Source organism: Ostrinia furnacalis, unplaced genomic scaffold (genome assembly GCF_004193835.3).
Source record: "Ostrinia furnacalis isolate ACB-3 unplaced genomic scaffold, ASM419383v2 OfSCF3101, whole genome shotgun sequence".
In the NCBI taxonomy this organism is placed as follows: domain Eukaryota; kingdom Metazoa; phylum Arthropoda; class Insecta; order Lepidoptera; family Crambidae; genus Ostrinia; species Ostrinia furnacalis.
Genome location: NW_021133340.1, coordinates 187659 through 206642, shown reverse-complemented (window position 1 = coordinate 206642; position 18984 = coordinate 187659). Strand labels below are relative to the sequence as shown.

The 18984-nt window shown below is 39.9% G+C and overlaps 1 protein-coding gene across 1 annotated transcript; it reads left to right on the top strand.

Moving 5' to 3' along the window:
* The first annotated feature begins 1859 nt into the window (after positions 1-1859).
* LOC114357260 (4-hydroxybutyrate coenzyme A transferase) lies at positions 1860-18466 on the top strand. Its single transcript, XM_028310783.1, has 9 exons — positions 1860-2042; positions 9067-9205; positions 9861-9951; positions 12328-12516; positions 13184-13310; positions 14139-14227; positions 15032-15151; positions 17263-17409; positions 17962-18466. The coding sequence occupies exons 1-9, from the start codon at positions 1936-1938 to the stop codon at positions 18144-18146; spliced, it is 1194 nt and encodes a 397-aa protein (XP_028166584.1). The 5' UTR covers positions 1860-1935; the 3' UTR covers positions 18147-18466.
* The last annotated feature ends 518 nt before the right edge of the window (positions 18467-18984 follow it).

The following is an 18984-nucleotide window of genomic DNA, read 5'->3' as shown; positions in this document are numbered from 1 at the left end:
CTATCGATAGGTATTTTTTTTAAACAGAAATTGTGAAAAAAAAATCGCTGATTTAATTCCTTTTAAGTTTATTAAAATGTGTTTTTAGCAGTAATTTAAGGTTAATTTACATTATTAACGTATAAAATCTTTATATTTTTGTTAAATCTTAAAAGATATTCCAAAAAAAAGTCACTTTTACTTACTTTTTTTTAATTTTTCAGAACCTCATAACTTGTGAACGGGCAACTTTGGATGCGCGCTGATAGCGTAAGATTACAGTCAACAAGCCATAGAACAAGGCTTAAGTAGTTTCAAAGCAAGATCTGTCAAGGCTTAGTCGAAATCGACCACTTTATGTTTCATTCCATACAACGAAAATGGAAAATATTTTTTTCCAGTCAAACTGTTGGTTTTAGAGAAAAACTTGTGAAGCATTTATTCATCAGAATAACGTAACCTATCGATAGGTATTTTTTTCAAATAGAAATTGTGAAAAAAATCGCTATGTCCATAAATCTCAATTTCGCTCCATAGTGTGGCGTTAGTCACTTTGTAAATTGTTAATTAAAGGACAGACAGCAGTAGCACTGATTAGATAAATACTAATTCTTTCAGACATGACTAAACCTAAATGTCTAAATGTCTTATTCTTGATGAATGTAAATGTAACATTAGTCAATGAAGAACAAAGGTGCCTATCTACACCTTTCAATGTAACACCAAATGTACAGTGAACAGCACATCAGACAGCATTTTTGTTGCAAAAGTAGCTCTTATTACAAAAAACATAAGGTTTCACAGTGTTTACCTTCATGTGCTGTCGCCTGTACTTTTAGTTAATGTAAGGTAGGTAGGAGGTATAATTGTTAACGTTGTTAGTTTACATGCTAATCACATAAATGTACGAATAGGTGTTAACTTGCTTACTTATTATGCAATCACTAAGTAAATTTGCATGGCGCGACCTCAGAATCCTTTGATAAAAGTCACAACGTCATTGGCCAATATTAGAATAAAATTGGGTACAAGTTACTAAAGTAAATAATACTCAGATAAGCAAACATGATATAGCGAGCGAGGCCCAGCTACGGTCCCTAAAGGCATTCCCGTAGATCCGCTGTCGGTCATCATAATAGCCAATTCGTCGCCCTATTTTGTAGATAGGATCATCGTACCCTTTTATATGTTTGACATTTGAATTAAAACACAAGGATTCCCACAATGATTAGTTTTGTGCAGTGTAGCTACACGTCTATGGGCTACAGTTAAAGCTACCCATTTCTGGTCATGTCGTCTCGTTCTATCGCAAAGAATCACCATTTGATGAGAGCGAGAGAAAACATGGAAATGGGTAGCTGGAGCCACTGTACACTGCGTATTCCGGTCCGTGGTCGCCACTCGAGAACTTTCTGTCATCATGGCTATCAGCTCTATAAGCCATATGCCCTGCCCACTGGGACTTCAGCTGGGTAATTCTGCGGGATATCCTCATTTCTGATTCGATCACGTAAGGAGACTCCGAGCATGAAAGAGTAGTGTATTGGTGCGCGCAGTAGCAACCCTCCAACTCATACAGGCACCTACGGAAGACCAGCGTCTTTTGGCACCTGGACACATGCTGATGTACGCGTTATTTTAAAAGGGCTCATTCATTTTGTGTTCGTTCGCTTTAGCCAATTGACGTCCACTGCTGGACAAAGGCCTGCCCCAAGGATTTCCACAATGAACGGTCCTGCGCTGCCCGCATCCAGACTCTTCCCACGACCTTTACCAGATCGTCGGTCCACCTAGTAGGAGGTCCACGCTATGTCTTCCAGCCTGTGGTCGCCACTCGACAAATGAAATATTTCTGTCTTTCTTTCTTATCCAAACTTATTCCTCTTTTCCAACTTTCCAGGTCAAACAGTCTACTCGCAAGGTGCGGCTGCGACGCCGGTACCTCTACTGAATGCCATGACGGAGGTCGGCAAGGCTGGCTCCATGAAGGACATCAAAGTGGTCCACATGCACACGGAGAAAGACGCCGCGTATGTCGCGCCTGAGTACAAGGACATCTTCAGGTTAGTTAAAGCCCGGTCTGTGAGCACGTAGAATTTTGTCCAATGACCCCAAGTTAGCCATCCTTATCGCTCGCGCGTAATTATTTATATTGTTGTCGCGACTGTGCGACGGGCGCTCGCAGTAAGTGTGCGAGCGCGACAGCAACATAATTACACGCAAGCGATAAGGATGGGTAGCTTGGGGTCATCGGACAAAATTCTACGTGCTCGCAAACCAGACTATAGCATACGCCATAGGACGTCCACTGCTGAACATAGGCCTCCTCCAATGATTTCCATAATAGCCGGTTGGTGGCAGCCTGCATCCAGCGCCTTCCTGCTACCTTTATGAGTCAGTCCACCTTGAGGGTGGACGTTCTACGTGGCCTCCACTCCAGAACATTGCTGCCCCATCGGCCGTCAGTTCTGCGTACTATGTGCCCTGCCCATTGCCACTTCAGCTTGCTAATCCGTCGGGCTATGTCAGCGACTTTAGTTCGATTACGGATCTCCTCATCATTTCTGATTCGATCTCGTACATCTATCGTGGTTTCAATAGATCTATTAATAATAGTGAAGAGATCGAACTGGCGTCCTTTATAATCGGAAGGCCGAGCAACACCATTTATTTTTAACTAGCTTTCCGCCCGCGGCTTCGCCCGCGTGGAATTTTGTCTGTCACAGAAAAACTTTATCGCGCGCGTCCCTGTTTCAAAAACCGGGATAAAAACTATCCAATGTTCTTTCCCGGGACTCAAACTATCTCTATGCCAAATTTCATCAAAATCGGTTGCGAGGTTTAAGCGGGAAAGCGTAACAGACAGACAGACAGAGTTACTTTCGCATTTATAATATTAGTTGGGATACAATAGGGCAGGCAAACTTATGTCACCTCTTCGTCAAAATAAATTATAATATCCGTCTTGTACAAAGTTCCGACAAAATTGCGTCGAAAGCAAGGCAAGGTTTATCATACAGGTTACTGTTAACATGACCTTACATACAGCATAAATAAATAATCTTGCTTGGTATATCTATTTAACCGTTAATGACGCATTTCTTGCGTTTTTGCATTTGTTTAAGCCGTGTGGTGACGGCAGAGTAGAATACATTTGTCACCAACCCCTACTCTTCCCGCGGGTGTCGTAAGAGGCGACTTAGGGACTACACATCAAACAGAGAATGGGCAGCAGCGCTCTCTGAAAAACATCAATCTTTTAAACTGCGATCTCCAACCCGCCTGCCAAGCGTGGAGATTATGGCAAAGCCCTCCGCTATATTGGAGGAGGCTCATAGTCCAGCAGTGGACTGTAAAGGGCTGTTGATGATGATGATGACGCATTTCTTAATACTGATAAAATTAACGAGTTTTTATTACATCTTAATATTGCATAGTGCGTTGTTTACGAGTTTCTTATATCGGCAAAACGAGTTGGCGCCACGCCTACGCGTATAATATAACGCGAGTACAGTTAACATAAAAAGTTGCCCTTTGAATCTTATTACTAAAGTCACAAGGGTCAATGTTTGTCGAAATTGTGCATTCAGTTTATATCCACGTTTATGCTTATTTTGAGACTGACGATGTCATTGCCCGTATTATTGCTGGATTTGCAAAGGTTCTTTAAATTCTGGAAGGGGCAAAGAACTTTTGGTACGATTTGAGAAACCTTTAATAAGATTACTGTTACATTATGAAAAAGCCAAAGGGAGATAATAATTTCGCGGTAGACCAAAAAAATAGTAAGCTAAAGTGGCAGTGAGACGGCCATATCTATCGCAAAACCGATTAATATGGAATAAATCGGTTCTTAAGTAGAGATCAAGTCTTGGCAAACGTAGTAGGACGTTCCCTAATGGACTGACGACCTCAAGAAGATTGTTGGCAGTGTCGCTCTTTAGAAAAACTTTACTGCCTAGCAGTGGACTGCCATAGATTGTTATGTTATGATACATTTGCGTATTATCTGAAAAATACGAGTTGGTCCAGTTCAATTATTGACGTCATGCCTTGTTATGTCGTCGTAGAACGTATTAATGCCATAGTATTATTAGTATGCCATCTTGTGTTTACAATGTATTTTTGGGGGGCAGATTCTTTGGCTGTTGATAGTATAGTAGTTACATTGACAAATGAGTAGCCATTGTAGTTTTATGAATCATTAATAGTACATACATATCATCAATCAATAGTATGTCATTGATTGTTCATCAATAGTATGTCATTGATTGTTCATCACAGCTGATGGCTTAGAATGGAAATAAACTTTATACCTGTCTAAGTATCTGATTGAACTCTTTCGGAGGGAAGTGACAAGCGTTTTTATCACTAGCTTTTGCCCGCAGCTTCACCCGCGTGAAATTTAGTTTGTCACTGATCTTCATAAATTATAGCCTATATGTTATTCGGGGTTATACCACAGAATAATAATAAGTACTATACACAATAATACTGTAAAGTTTTATCAAAATCCGTTCAGTAGTTTTTGCGTGAAAGAGTTACAAACATCCAGACATCCAAACTTTCGCATTTATAATATTAGTAGGACTATACACTTAGTACAGTCGATAGCATTATCAGACTATCTATAATTTTATGTTGCACAATAGCATCTTTTACAGGTTCTAAAAATTATATGGGTATTTAGTGTTTAGTATGATGCTCTGCTTAGTTCGGGACTAAATGATAGTTGTGATAGTATAACAAACTCGAATATTAGTCCCTCGTACATGGGCATACCAAACTTCTTTTTGACTCCTTATCACCCAGATGGGGCTTACATATCAGTTGTCAGGTACCTCAATTGAGATAAACACATCTTTATTGGCACTTATAGATAACTGATAAGACTCACGTCAACGCATCGGTGTTTTTGGTTGCTGGGTTTCCGTTGAAGGTCAAGGAAACCTGACATGTTATGTGAGCATCATGATCTGTAGAATCTATGTAGCTTAATGGGCCAGTAGGTACCTACTCATTATTTATGACTAGCATGGCTTTAGGTCAAGGCCACGATACACGTGGTCGATTTTCTACTCTTACCGTGACTTCATGCTTTATGTGTCGCCATAGCTAGGCGTTTGAAATTGCTGTATCTGACCTGAATTTTATAATATTTTTTTTTCACTTTTTGAGATATTACATTATTTATTTTCAGACCATTAGGTTTAATTAAACTCAGATCCCTTTTCCAGGGCCTTTTTTAAGCCTTTAGGGTAACCTATATCCAAACTGGGTACAAATGTTTTCAACCTGTACACCACCTAAGAATCTTACCCAGATCTTCTAGTCTAGAGTCTTTAAAATTGTGATCACGGGACCAATAATGCACAATCCGTCTAGTTTAAAGACAATAAGTCGAAACGGCATTTTATCTTCAGATAAAAGTTTTTCAGTGTCTGTAAAAATGTACGAGTAACATTCGATTTCAATTCGAGATAGCCGATTGTAAAAACGACAGCACATAAAGCATAAACATAGTATCTTAAGTCGTTGGAATGGGTACGATTTTGCAGCAAAATTGTGCATTTATCAGTGTGCTTAGTGCGAGTTTGCATTGAAAAAATCTATGAAGATTTTAGTTCTTGAAAGTACCCGCTAGGGACGCACACTATCATACATTTATTGTACGTTTGATGTAAACTCGCACTAAGGCCCCAGATAATAAATTTTAATACTGTCTACTGTATTGCACTTTGTAGGTATTGACTATGAAAAATGTCTCGAGAATTAATGAAATCATGACCAAGCTATCATTATGTAATTTACACAGATTAATAAAACAATATCTGTGTGTCCTTGTCGCACGTTGTTTACCTCGTGATGCTATTGAGATAACTAGAACTATAGTTGATGCATTTTACCTTTTAAAATTATTGTATTGTATACTACTTTTTCCCGTGGCTTCGCCCGCGTAATGCCTGGTTTCTTCCACTAAGGCGGAGCGGAGCGGAGGTATTCTGTCAATTTCATCCAATCTGAATGAAATCTGTTTGGTTATTCAAAATATTTTTGCACTCTGCTCCGCATTGGTGGAAATCGGGCCTAAAGCTTCAACCACACCAACGCATGCAGACCACGCGACCTGTCATTGGCCTATGATCGCACCGGCGATGACGATCTGCACGCGTTGGTGTGGTTGCAGCTTATGTTTCGGACAGTCATAAATGTCTGGCGACCGTGAACAAAAAACCTACTAGACTAAGAGCTACTGAACGCCAGACCTACGTTATTTTATAAAGGCTGAAAGTTTGTCAGCGCATGCTCCCAACATAGCTAAGAACCATGGCCAAACATGAAGTTTGGGTCATGGTGGCTTTGGCAGACAGACGGTACTAAAGGTGTGTAAAATACCAACTTAATTACGTCAAAGTATAAAGGCTGATTTTTTGATATTTCCTTCAAAATGTTATTAGAAATGACGTCATTAATTGACAGACACCTACCATGGTGGCAGTCCTTAGCCAGACACCTTAAAGTTCATGAAAATGTAGTCCTACTTACGTCATACTATAAAAGCTGATATTTACATAAAATATTTGAACTATCATTTGATGAAGTTTCCTCATCAGCCAGACACTTCTGATGGTTCCTTCGCCTTGCCAGACAGCTTTTAGGGTGGCTGAAAGTGCGAACGCGAGGCACTATAAATATTGTTTTTTGTACTTTTTCTTAAGTTACTCAAGTATTTGAGTCTGTAAATCATCATCTCATGTTGATGAGCTGATGATGGAAGGTAAGTACAACTCCTTAAGGCTTAGGAGTTGGAGGACAATTCCTTAACCAGTATATATAAGTATAGTTTCTAAAGTTATTTGGGTGTTTGCATCAGCTAGTCATCATCCCATGTTGATGGAAGGTACAACTCCTTAACGCTTAGGAGTTGTAGGATAATGCATAGTATAATCAAATGTATAGTATCAAATAATACTATAACAATTCTATATTGAATTAGGACCCCCAAATCCTCACTAGAATTTATATACGCGGAAAATGTGGTGCCACAAATTTTATCTTCAAAATAGTTGCTAAACGCCTAGAGTAAAGTTCTTAGCAACATTAGCATTAACATAGGTAATGATAATGTTGCTAAGAACTTTACTCTAGGCAACTTTCAGAGGTAATCACTTTAAAATTAGGGATTACCTAAGCCTTAAGGAGTTGTACTTACCTTCCATCATCAGCTCATCAACATGAGATGATGATTTACAGACTCAAATACTTGAGTAACTTAAGAAAAAGTACAAAAAACAATATTTATAGTGCCTCGCGTTCGCACTTTCAGCCACCCTAAAAGCTGTCTGGCAAGGCGAAGGAACCATCAGAAGTGTCTGGCTGATGAGGAAACTTCATCAAATGATAGTTCAAATATTTTATGTAAATATCAGCTTTTATAGTATGACGTAAGTAGGACTACATTTTCATGAACTTTAAGGTGTCTGGCTAAGGGCTGCCACCAAGGTAGGTGTCTGTCAATTAATGACGTCATTTCTAATAACATTTTGAAGGAAATATCAAAAAATCAGCCTTTATACTTTGACGTAATTAAGTTGGTATTTCACACACCTTTAGTACCGTCTGTCTGCCAAAGCCACCATGACCCAAACTTCATGTTTGGCCATGGTTCTTAGCTATGTTGGGAGCATGCGCTGACAAACTTTCAGCCTTTATAAAATAACGTAGGTCTGGCGTTCACTAGCTCTTAGTCTATACGGTTGTAAAATCAACAATCCTTTCTCCATATCAAATAGGTATCGAGTATTCAGATTTCAGATAAATATGTTTATGCAAATAAAGTAAAATTCTACCTTTGCAAATGTCAAGCACATAATTAGCACCTTGTTAACAAGCATTTTATGTTAAACGTGATTTCAAAAGGTAAAACAAAATTTTTACTACAAGAACTTTGTTGACAGGAAAGTACCTACATGATGAACAGTTATTGTTTTACCTTACGCTCATAATTATGTGACACGGCTGAAGGCACGAACATGCTACATACACTCGGCATCAAATAAACCGCACCTACCGCGACAAGCACTTTCAAACGTATGCAACCCCATATCCCACCAATATTGGCAGTATTGGCACCATTTAAAAGCCTAGTTCTAAACTTCATTTCATTAAAGGAAAGGTTTTTTTTTACCCCAAAAATGTGTCTTTAGAAGGATTCAGAGTCACTTAATAAAAAAATAGGTAGTTACGCTTGAGCCAACTTTTATGGCTATAAAACTGTTAAGTTGCAATTAATCGCTATCCATCTGTTAAAGAGGACACGTGAGATCATTATTTGGTATTATAACCATAAAAATTGGTCTAATTGATCCCAGAGGTGAGCCCAAAGTGAGGTCTCTTTTCAAGTCACATTTATGGTATATGTTAATCATTTAATAAGAAATTAAATGTGTTTTTCTTTAAGGATATTTATTGGGCTTTCAAATAACACCAATATTGTTGGGGCACCATGATTGTGTCAGAAGACAATCTTTAAAGTGCGCGTCGCGGAAGGTGCAGTTTATTTGATGTTGAGTATATTTTGACTAAGGTAGAGTTAGGGCGTGTAGGTAGAGTAAGTGCCTTTTTCCTGTGATGTAAATTTCGGCACGCTCTTTAGATTAAATGTCCGAGTAATCACGCTGCTGATTGCGTGCGTGTAAAGCCTGGTCCGTGAGCACGTAGAATCCCGTCCAATGACCCCAAGCTACCCATCCTTATCACTCGCGCGTAATTTTATTGCTGTCGCGATTGGGCGACGCGCGCCCGCAGTGAGTGTGCGAGCGCGACAGCAACATAATTACGTGCGAGCGACAAGGATGGGCAGCTTGGGGTCATTGGACGGGATTCTACGTGCTCACGGACCAGGCTTTAGTCAGCGTAATAGGAAAAACTTATAAAATAATGAAATGCAGGCAACACGCATGCGGAGCAGATTCACATGCGCAAAAGGTACTTAGAAGCTTGGTTCTACATGAGATCTAATAACTTTTTCACATTTTAATGTTTTTGGTGGGATTCGATTTCTCAATCGCATTGTAATTGTTCCAGGTCGGTCTCTCTCTTCATGGCGGCGAACGTCCGCAAGTCGGTCGCTGAAGGCCGCTCGGACGCCATCCCGATCTTCCTCCAGGACATCCCCAAACTGTTCCACAGGAAGATCATCCAGCCCGACATCGCTGTCATCCAGGTTAGCAGGCAATATTCAAATATTCTGGCCCTAAAGCAGAGTAAATACAAATGAGTAGGTCATCTTCATAGAAACGTCCGAGCGCGGTTTGTATGTGAGATCTCTGTGAGCTATGTGGACTATCCACCCACTAGGTGGACCGACGAACTGGTGAAGGTCGCGGGAGGTGCCTGGATGTGGGAGGCGCAGGACCGGTCTTTGTGGAAATCCGCGGGAGAGGCCTTTGTCCAGCAGTGGACTTCATTCGGCTGAAACGAACGAACGTAATTAATTACCTTTTAATCTTCTTGTATGTCGTGTAACCAAACCTGCAAGAACCAACAAGCTATATTTGTTTTTCGTTGACCTCCTTGATTTAAAAGTGCCATGTTCAGAACATTATGAACAATCTATGTAGCTAGTTTCCCTATCTAAAGCCTGGTCCGTGAGCACGTAGAATTTTGTCCAATGACCCCAAGCTACCCATCCTTATCGCTCGCGCGTAATTATATTGCTGTCGCGACTGTGCGACGGGCGCCCGCAGTGAGTGTGCGAGCGGTCACGGACCAGGCTTTAGTTAAATCGATATAATAATACCACGATTAAAATTATATCGTGACGCGAATCTTGGGCAGTTGTTTTACAAGGTCTTATGAATTTTTGCTAATCTGTCCAGGTGTCTCCCCCAGACCAGCACGGCTACTGCAGCCTGGGGACCTCGGTGGACTGTGTCAGGTCGGCGCTGGTCAACTCCAAGACTATCATCGGTAAGTCTTATATAAGTGGCAAATCGAATAAGGTCACCCGGGGCGAACGCAACTATGATATACTAGCGGTCGCCCGCGATTTCGTACGCGTTTTTCCCCCTTAGGGGTTGAATTTTGGAAAATCCCCTCTTAGTGAGCACCTAAGTTCTAAAAGGAACCCCCATGCAAAATTTGAGACTACAAACACTTGTAGTTTGTGAGATTTCGTGATGAGTGGGTCAGTCAATCAGTGACCTTTCGCTTTTATAGATATAGTAGATGAGGTTTAAGTGACTAATGCCCGTTTTCACCATCAATCCCTAATTTTAAAGCGACTTTTATGAAATATAAGGTAATACCTAACAGGAATTTCGTTTTCACCAACACATAAGGAACAACTTAGGCCTTATGGGATCACTTTAAAACAGGGGCCCGATTTTCGGCCGCCTAAGTGTTAGGTGACAGTTATATTGTCAATCACGCCTATTCGGCAAAATGGAAACTGAATTTAATGATTTTTTTGAAGCTTTTTATGCAATTGAGACAGTGGAAACACTCTTTCACTCAAGTTTATTCAGGCGGCCACATAATAATATTATAGAGTGAGACAGGATTACATACGGTATAGATAGTAGGTATTGGTCACTCATAACTTCTCATAACCAAGCTATATTTCTGGCTTCGTTTGTAGTCCCTAGAGCCCTAACAATACCTTATAATTAGATATAATAAAGATTTGATAGGAAGGAGGGCTGCACTAAGGCCTCAGTGGGGGTAAATGAAACACAACGCGGACGGTTGATATCTGGTTTATTACTGTTATGCTATTGCTATATACAAGATTTACACAATTCAATGTGTCCAGTCCAATGTGCCGTCGGTGTAGAGTGCCTACGGTGCACGTTGAGGGTTCATGGGCCAGTCGGCTAGCACGTAGGTCGCGGTCGATGCTGACGTGCTCGTACAGTATCCTTGTGGGCAAGTAAACCAATTTATCTTTTTCCTTGAGGGAAAAATTTTGCTTCATTTCTTTTTTCCATTGTCGTTTTTATCGTTAAATCGCACAAAACTACACACAGAACTCAACAAAATATCTATCAAAATCAATATGTACACATTGTACATTTTTATTTTCATTTAATGTGGTGCAGCAGTCATCTTGACATTTACTTTTTTTAAGGCAAAGGAATTACATTATGCACCCAAACCACAGATTACATAATAGCCCAAATATCTTTTTTGTCTTTAATAATAACTCAAAAATACAAAAAGACATCAGTTTTGGTCAACTATTTCTTAGTTTTACTTTTATTTCATTTGTTTCTGTGAAATATGTAAGACATTCCCAATAAAATATTTTATCGGAAATTACCGGTTTTTCAAACGTCACTAGGCGCACGAAGAAACGCCACCTGACAAAAGAGTCCCTACTTAGGTTTACTATAGCATGGTGAAAACGAACTTAGGTTAGTGGGCAGTTTAGGCGATCGTTTAACCAAAGTGATGTTTAGTTAGCAAACGCTTAAGGGATTGATGGTGAAAACGGGCATAATTGATTTTCTTCTTAAATGATGGATTTTGAACAAAGTGTCATTTGTTGAAGCATAAAAAAGCAATAATTGTTCTATGTTTCAACAGATGATACTTCACACAAAATCAATCAGGTTAAGAATAAAATCAATGAAGTCACTAGCCTCATAGTTGCTTTCGCCCCGGGTGACTTTATTCGGTTGAACACCGGTAGGACTCCTCAAGGAACCAATAAACAAAAGTTTAATAGTCACTTTCGGATTTTTAGCAATAATGGCATAAATAAATATAAATTATAATAACTATTGTAAATCAGAGGGCAATGTACTGGAGTGATAAAACATTCACGTCACGTCTCGGCTGCAATGACCTGAAAAAACAGCAATTACTTTTAATGCTGAGTAAATAATAATATAAACTTATGACACTTTTCTCACAAAATATAAACATAAGATAAATATTTAACTAAAACAAAACTGTCTGTTTACGAAACAGAACATGTTATTCTTCTTTTGTTACTTTATTGCGATTTGATTGGCTATTATAACTAAACCCTTTGAAACTGGGGTCTGGGTATTGATAAGTCCTAAAACATTTTTATACTAATCTTACGTCCGATTTCACCATCAATCCCTAATTTTTAAGTGACCCCTATGATAACACATAACAGGAATAACTTAAAAACTAGGGATTGATGGTGAAAACGGGCATTAGGTCATTTTATACAACGCCATCTACTCCCAAGCTAAGCAAAACTTGTCCCATATAAAATAGTTACGTCTTTCTCTATCCAGCACAAGTAAAAGTCAACTTGCCTCGAAACCATGTCCTACAGAATTAACTTAAAAATCTTCCATCTCCTTCCAGCACAAGTAAACGTCAACATGCCGCGTACCTTCGGCGACGCCATCATCCATATGTCGCACATCGACTATGCTGTGAGCGATAACACGCCGCTGCCGGAACACGGGGGAAAAGGCGCCAGCCCTGAAGAGATCAAGATCGGACAGCTGATTGGAGAGAATCTGGTGGAAGATGGAGCCACTTTGCAGATGGGTAAGAATTAGAAATATACTGGTAACTATAAAATGTCAATTCCTGGTTTACTTAAGCTTTTGAAGAGATGTTCCTGGTCTGAATACTGGGACAAAGGCGTCAGCCCTGAAGAGATCAATATCGGGCAGTTGATTGGGGAGAACCTGGTGGAAGATGGAGCTACACTGCAGATGGGTAAGAATTAGAACTATACTGGCATATAAAGGACAATTCTTGGTCAATATAGACTTTTGAAGAGATTGACCTGGTCTGAATACTGAGGCAAAGGCGCCAGCCATCATAAGTCTCAGATATTAGGCAATTGGTTTGAGCATGGGGCAAAGGTGCCAGCCCTGAGATCAAATCTGAGATGACCCAATCCTCTTATAATAGCGACTTAGTGCACTTTTAATGTCCTGTGGATTTGCTATCGCATGCGTTACACAACCTATTATTGTAAAGTACGGGTCATCCGCATGCCGTACCATTATGCAACCCGGAGAAACTGAAATTCAAAGTGTGTGTGACATTATTTTTACGTATGTGACCCAATCCCGCGTGCGTGAGCAAATCCGCATGACACTGAAACACCCAAATTAAATGACCTGATGATGAATTCAAGGGGACCTCTCACGTGCGATGTTAATTGTATCTTGCAAAAGATATTTACGTAGTCTTTCGTCACCAGGAATCGGCAGCATCCCGGACGCGGTGCTGTCCTGCCTGAAGAACCACAAGGACCTCGGCATCCACTCGGAGATGTTCAGCGTGGGCGTCATCGACCTCGTGCGCCGCGGCTGCGTCACTAACAACAAGTGAGTGGGAATTATTTTACCACTGAAAAAATAATTTATTCCAGTGTGGACCTAGAGTCGACATGAGAAGTTATTTTTGTTGCGCCGCGGCTGCGTCACCAACAACGAGTGGGAATTATTTTCCCACTGGGAAAACACTTAATTCCAGTGTAGACCTACACTACAGTAGACATAAGAAAATATTTTTGTTTGTCAACAACGAGTGGGAATTATTTTCCCACTGGGAAAAAGCTTTATTCCAGTATGTGGGAATTATTTTCCCACCGGGAAAACACTATTCCATTAGGTGGGAATTATTTTCCCACTGGGAAAACACTATTCCAGTATGTGGGAATTTTCCCACTGGGAAGAGACTGTTTATTCCAGTCAACATGACATTTTTGTTGCAAAAAGAAACTTGTCGAGTCCGCAGTGCTAGCTTTTCTGCTCTATGCTTTCATGGAAGCGAAGCCGTTACAGATAGATAATAATTCTTCAACAGTCATTTGAAAAGTATTGTGAAACGTCGAGGACACGCATTTTTCCATTTATTTCACCATGTACGTTATGCAACCTAAAAATAATACCCCTTACAGCTGCATACAATGCCAATGCCACACCGTTTAGCGAGATGTGCTATCGTATCGTATCTATTGTTACATTCATAAAAAAGTTGTGTATAAGAATTATTTAAATTATTGCTAAGTGATGTCAACTACCCAATAAAATTTCGGTTGTCTGGAATCATGTCATTCAAGGGGTTAAATGTCACAAAAAGCCAGATAAAAATGATTCATTCTATTAAAAAACATTAAAACTTTGTATTAATAAAACTGTTGGATATTTCAGGAAGAAAAATCACAAGGGACGCATTGTGGGCAGTTTCCTGGTCGGCAACAAGGAGTTGTACGATTTCGTGGACAACAACCCCTTCATTGGTGAGTGTGGCATTTATTAGAATCAAATAATATTATGCTAACCCAATCCCACTAATTCCTACTAATATTATAAATGCGAAAGTTTGGATGTCTGGATATTTGTTACTCTTTCACGCAAAAACTACTAAACGGATTTTGTTGAAACTTTACAGTATTATTGTTTGTAACCCAGATTAACATATAGGCTATAATTTATGCCGATCTGGGACACTAAATTTCACGCGGATGAAGCCGCGGGCAAAAGCTAGTACTAAATAAATACCTCCCCCAAAGATTTCTACGATTGTCTTTTGCGCTGCCTGCATCCAGACCTTCGACAGATCGTCGGTTAACCGAATATTTTTGTCTTTAACAGCCACCATAGCTGCCCTGCCTACTGCTACTTTAATTTGGCAATTTTGCCGACCTTAAGCTACGTTTAATTTGTTTTTCCTTTCGATCACGCAGGAAAACTCCGAAAAAAGCACGCTCCATCGCCCTTTGAGTGACCATGATTGGGCCTTCTTATTAGGTCTATATTAAGTGACCGCGTCTCTTTTCCGTATGTCATTGCTGGCAACACACCAGTGTGTTGACCAGTTGACCAGTGTCAAAGAATTTGTTCTTGAGACACGTGTGGAAGGCCGGTACGGGCATTTGTCTATGAATTCGACAAAAGCTGTAAATGAGCTAGATAGGTTAGAGAAATGCTACACGGCCGTCGACGTTGCAGTGCTCTCTTAGGTTTGATAACGAAATAAACATTTTTCATTTCTTTTTCCCCGTTTGACAACGAAATATTATAAACATTTGTTTTTTCCTCAGAAATGTTGGAGATCGACTATGTGAACAATACGCACATCGTGTCTCTACAGCCGACCATGACGGCCATCAACTCCTGCATCGAGGTGGACCTCACCGGCCAGGTCTGCGCCGACTCCATCGGTCAGTATGCCCTCAGATCTCGGAGTAAGGCTAAGACCTCATTCGGACTGCAGACTGAAATAAAAACATTGCCTATTCGAGCATTTAAGACACGCTTATTTAAATTATTGGCTAGCAAATGTTATTACACAGTGCAGGAATATTTAACAGATAAGTCAATAAGAGTCTTTGAATAATTATATTGATGTGATAAATTATTATTAGATGACATTTGCAATTATGTATGTAATCGTTATTGAATTATGCTTGGTGAATCTTTGACATCGACAATTTTTGAATTTTTGACATTGAGTATCTATATTGACATTTATATTGACATCTTTGATCCGTGATCCGTCTGCTCGTTTGCCTCCTATCACATAAAAAAAAAATCTTTCATTGATAATATTTTAATGTAATTTGTTGAAATGTTTAATAATTAATTAATTTAATATTTGCATGTCAGAAATGACTAATTGTGAGACCTAACCATTAACTGTATCCATCTCCTGTACCACATTTATAGCAAATAACATGGACCTATAAAAAAAGTCGGACGGATTCTCATCAACAAAATACTGTGACATTAGGATATACCAGCTCGCCTGTACGTACAGGCCGGCACGCACACATTCATACCCTGATACACCACTTCGAGTGCAAACTTCACACAGTTGACACATTTACGCGGCGAAAAAAAAACACAAATACGACATGTCTTGCGTGGTAAAATTGGGTAAAAACCGTTCTGATCGAACGAACAAAAATCAAGGAATCACATTTCACAGGTAAACTAATAATCTAATCACTTATTTCCCCGATTTTATAAACATTAAAATATTAAAATCAAACGTCAATCACCCGACAAAATAATACGTCAAAAGCCAGTGTTCTCAGTTATTTACGTGGGAAAATTACCCGAAAAGTGGGAAATCTATAATTTTAAGACTTTTTAGGTTTTTATTACGCATACTATAGAAATAAAATAATGTATCATAATAACTGTGTTTTAATGGGATAATATATATTTTCGTAGGCAGATTTGATCCTTCCCAAGGGCGTGGAACTACGAAATTCAAATTTTCTTATATTTTTGCAAGTCAGTGTCAGGTTGTTTGTTAAAATCTATCAGAGATAATAATATTGATGATACATAAGAATATGATTACGTACCTACGTAATCATGTGTACCTACACAAGATTGATAATTTGTAACTGCGTGAATCGTACCTGACACTGACTTGCAAATAAAGTAAGAAAATTTGAAAATTTCGCGTCTACCTCAACGTATTCATCTTTCATCCTTTTCAAACGGCACGATATAATTTCGTCTACATTTCCAAGTAACATATCTGCCCATCTATGTTTTTCTTAAGATAAATGGGTAAAATGTTTTGGCTAACATGGCATCCCTAAATTCACTCACACAATAGACAAACGCCAAAATTTTGCGTCACAGTTTTGTTGTAGCGCGAGTTCCGTCCGCCTTTTTTTATAGGTCCATGGCAAATAAATGATGATTCTGATTCTGATTCTGCACTAGCGGGTGGATCTTGGTATCTTCGTGATCACAGTGCCTAAAAAGTTATAAGTGTCAGACGCTGTATCACAGCTGGTATCGATACGGGCTGACTGAGCCATTAGAAACGCCTGCGCTCGCCGCGTTCAGATATGGGTGACTGAGGTTTTGAGTCTGCTAGTTGCTCGCCGGTGCAGCGGGAGCCGCAAAGAATCCCGCACGCTGTAGGCCTAAATTACTTTAATTTTTACACAATATCTGTAGGTATTCTACAGAAGCTGCGTGTAAAAACCGCTTTGTGAGTTCTTATTCTAAATGACATTGCTCCTGTCCGAATACACTTATAAAAAAATCCATACCCATGCATGCATAGATGAAGGATGGAGGTGTTCGTAGCCACAGGATGACCCGGCACACATATCAAATGAAGAGGTGGAATCAAATCTATTTTATAAATTAGTAGCAATCCCTAATGTATGCCTAAATACGCGTCAAAATCGTCTATTGGAACCAAAGACTTTGAGAGTTAAACTTTTGAGAGTTTAAAAGTTAACTTAAAGAGTTTAAGAGTCTAATGTGTATTAAATAAAATAAGGTTAAAATTCTTCCGCAGGAACCCGTATGTACTCGGGTTTCGGTGGTCAGGTGGACTTCATCCGCGGCGCGGCGGAGGCGGTGGACGGGCGCGGCAAGCCCGTCATCGCGCTCGTGTCCACCACTCGCAAGGGCGAGTCCAAGATCGTGCCCACGCTCAAAGTCGGTGAGTGAGAGAGGGCAGCTACCCTACATACGTACCCCATAGGCTAGACAGCCCCCTTCCCTTAACTAGACTGCTCCCCCTTTGACCAGACTTGGTCTAGACTGCCCCACACCCTGGACTAGATTGTCCTGCACCTGGACTAAACCCTCCTCCCCTGGACTATATCCCCATCTCCTGGGCTAGACCACCTCCCCTGGATTAGACCCCCTCCCCTGGAATAGACCACCTCCCCTGGTCTAGATCCCGCTCCCCTGGACTAGACCCCCTCCCCTGGACACTAGATCCCCTCCCCTGGACTATAACCCCCTCCCCTGGACTATAACCCCCTCCCCTGGACTAGAACTTCTCCCCTGGTCTAGATCACCTCCCTTGGTCTAGATCCCCCTCCCCTGGACTAGACGCCCTCCCCTTGACTATATCCCCCGCTCCTGGACTAGATCCCCATCCCCTTGGCTAGATCCCCCTTCCTCTGGCCAATGAGCTCCTTACTGAAAACTTTATTTATAACATCAAAAGACACTTTGTACTACATCTTACCTCTTTCTAACACAGGTGCCGGAGTAGTGACAACCAGAGCACACGTCCACTACGTGGTCACAGAACAAGGTATCGCATACCTCTTCGGCAAGACTCTCCGTCAAAGGGCCTACGAACTCATCAAGATCGCTCATCCAGACCACCGCGAAGCCCTCGAAAAAGCCGCCTTTGAACGCCTCAAGTGCATGCCTGCACCTTGAAAGAAAAAACACTCAAAACCCACGCCCCAAGCCGCAACCTTAAATTAAAAAAAAACAAAATGTGTTGTCAACGAAAAAATCCTACTACTTTAGTAGTTTTTAGCAATAAGCGTAACTGTTGTAGCCTACTCTGCCGCAGTGGGCGTTGTATAGTATTTTATTTGTAAGTATTATGACAAATTCCGTATGCATTTCGTTATTGGCAGATGTTTGTTAATGCTAGAGTCTTTACTAGTTACCTAGTCGTTCGATAGCTGGAAATGCCTTATACACGTCAATAGTAAAAATAGTCTAAGCAATGAAAATAGTAAAAAATAGTGTAATGTAAGCGTAAATCATTTTGATCCTTTTTGTAATCACTACGAAGTTTATTTTATTTTTATTAACGAATTTACGTAAAGGAATCAGTGTATTTTTGGTGTTTTTTTATTTATTGTTAAATTACATGAATTTGTCTGTATAGACTACAGTGTACACTTTATTTTGACTTTTTTTTATAAATTACTTACAATAAATATGTAATTTTAATAAATCGCATTTTATTAATTTAACGCCCTTTCATCAGAATCAACACTAGGCTTTCAGATCAGCACCTGCAAGCTCCTGCTAACATATTAGCACATGCATATTGCACAATGTAGCTTTTTATAAAATAATATAAAATAAAGCTAAAAAGAGAGGCCCACGGCCCACCACATTGGTTAAAGTTCGAACTCGAGGGATATTTTTTTCCCTAGTCTATCTGATGATGATGTTAGTTACTTTTTCACGCAAAACTGCTGAATGGATTTTAATGAAAATGATAGTAATTTCTCATTTCATAATACTTTTTGGGGTA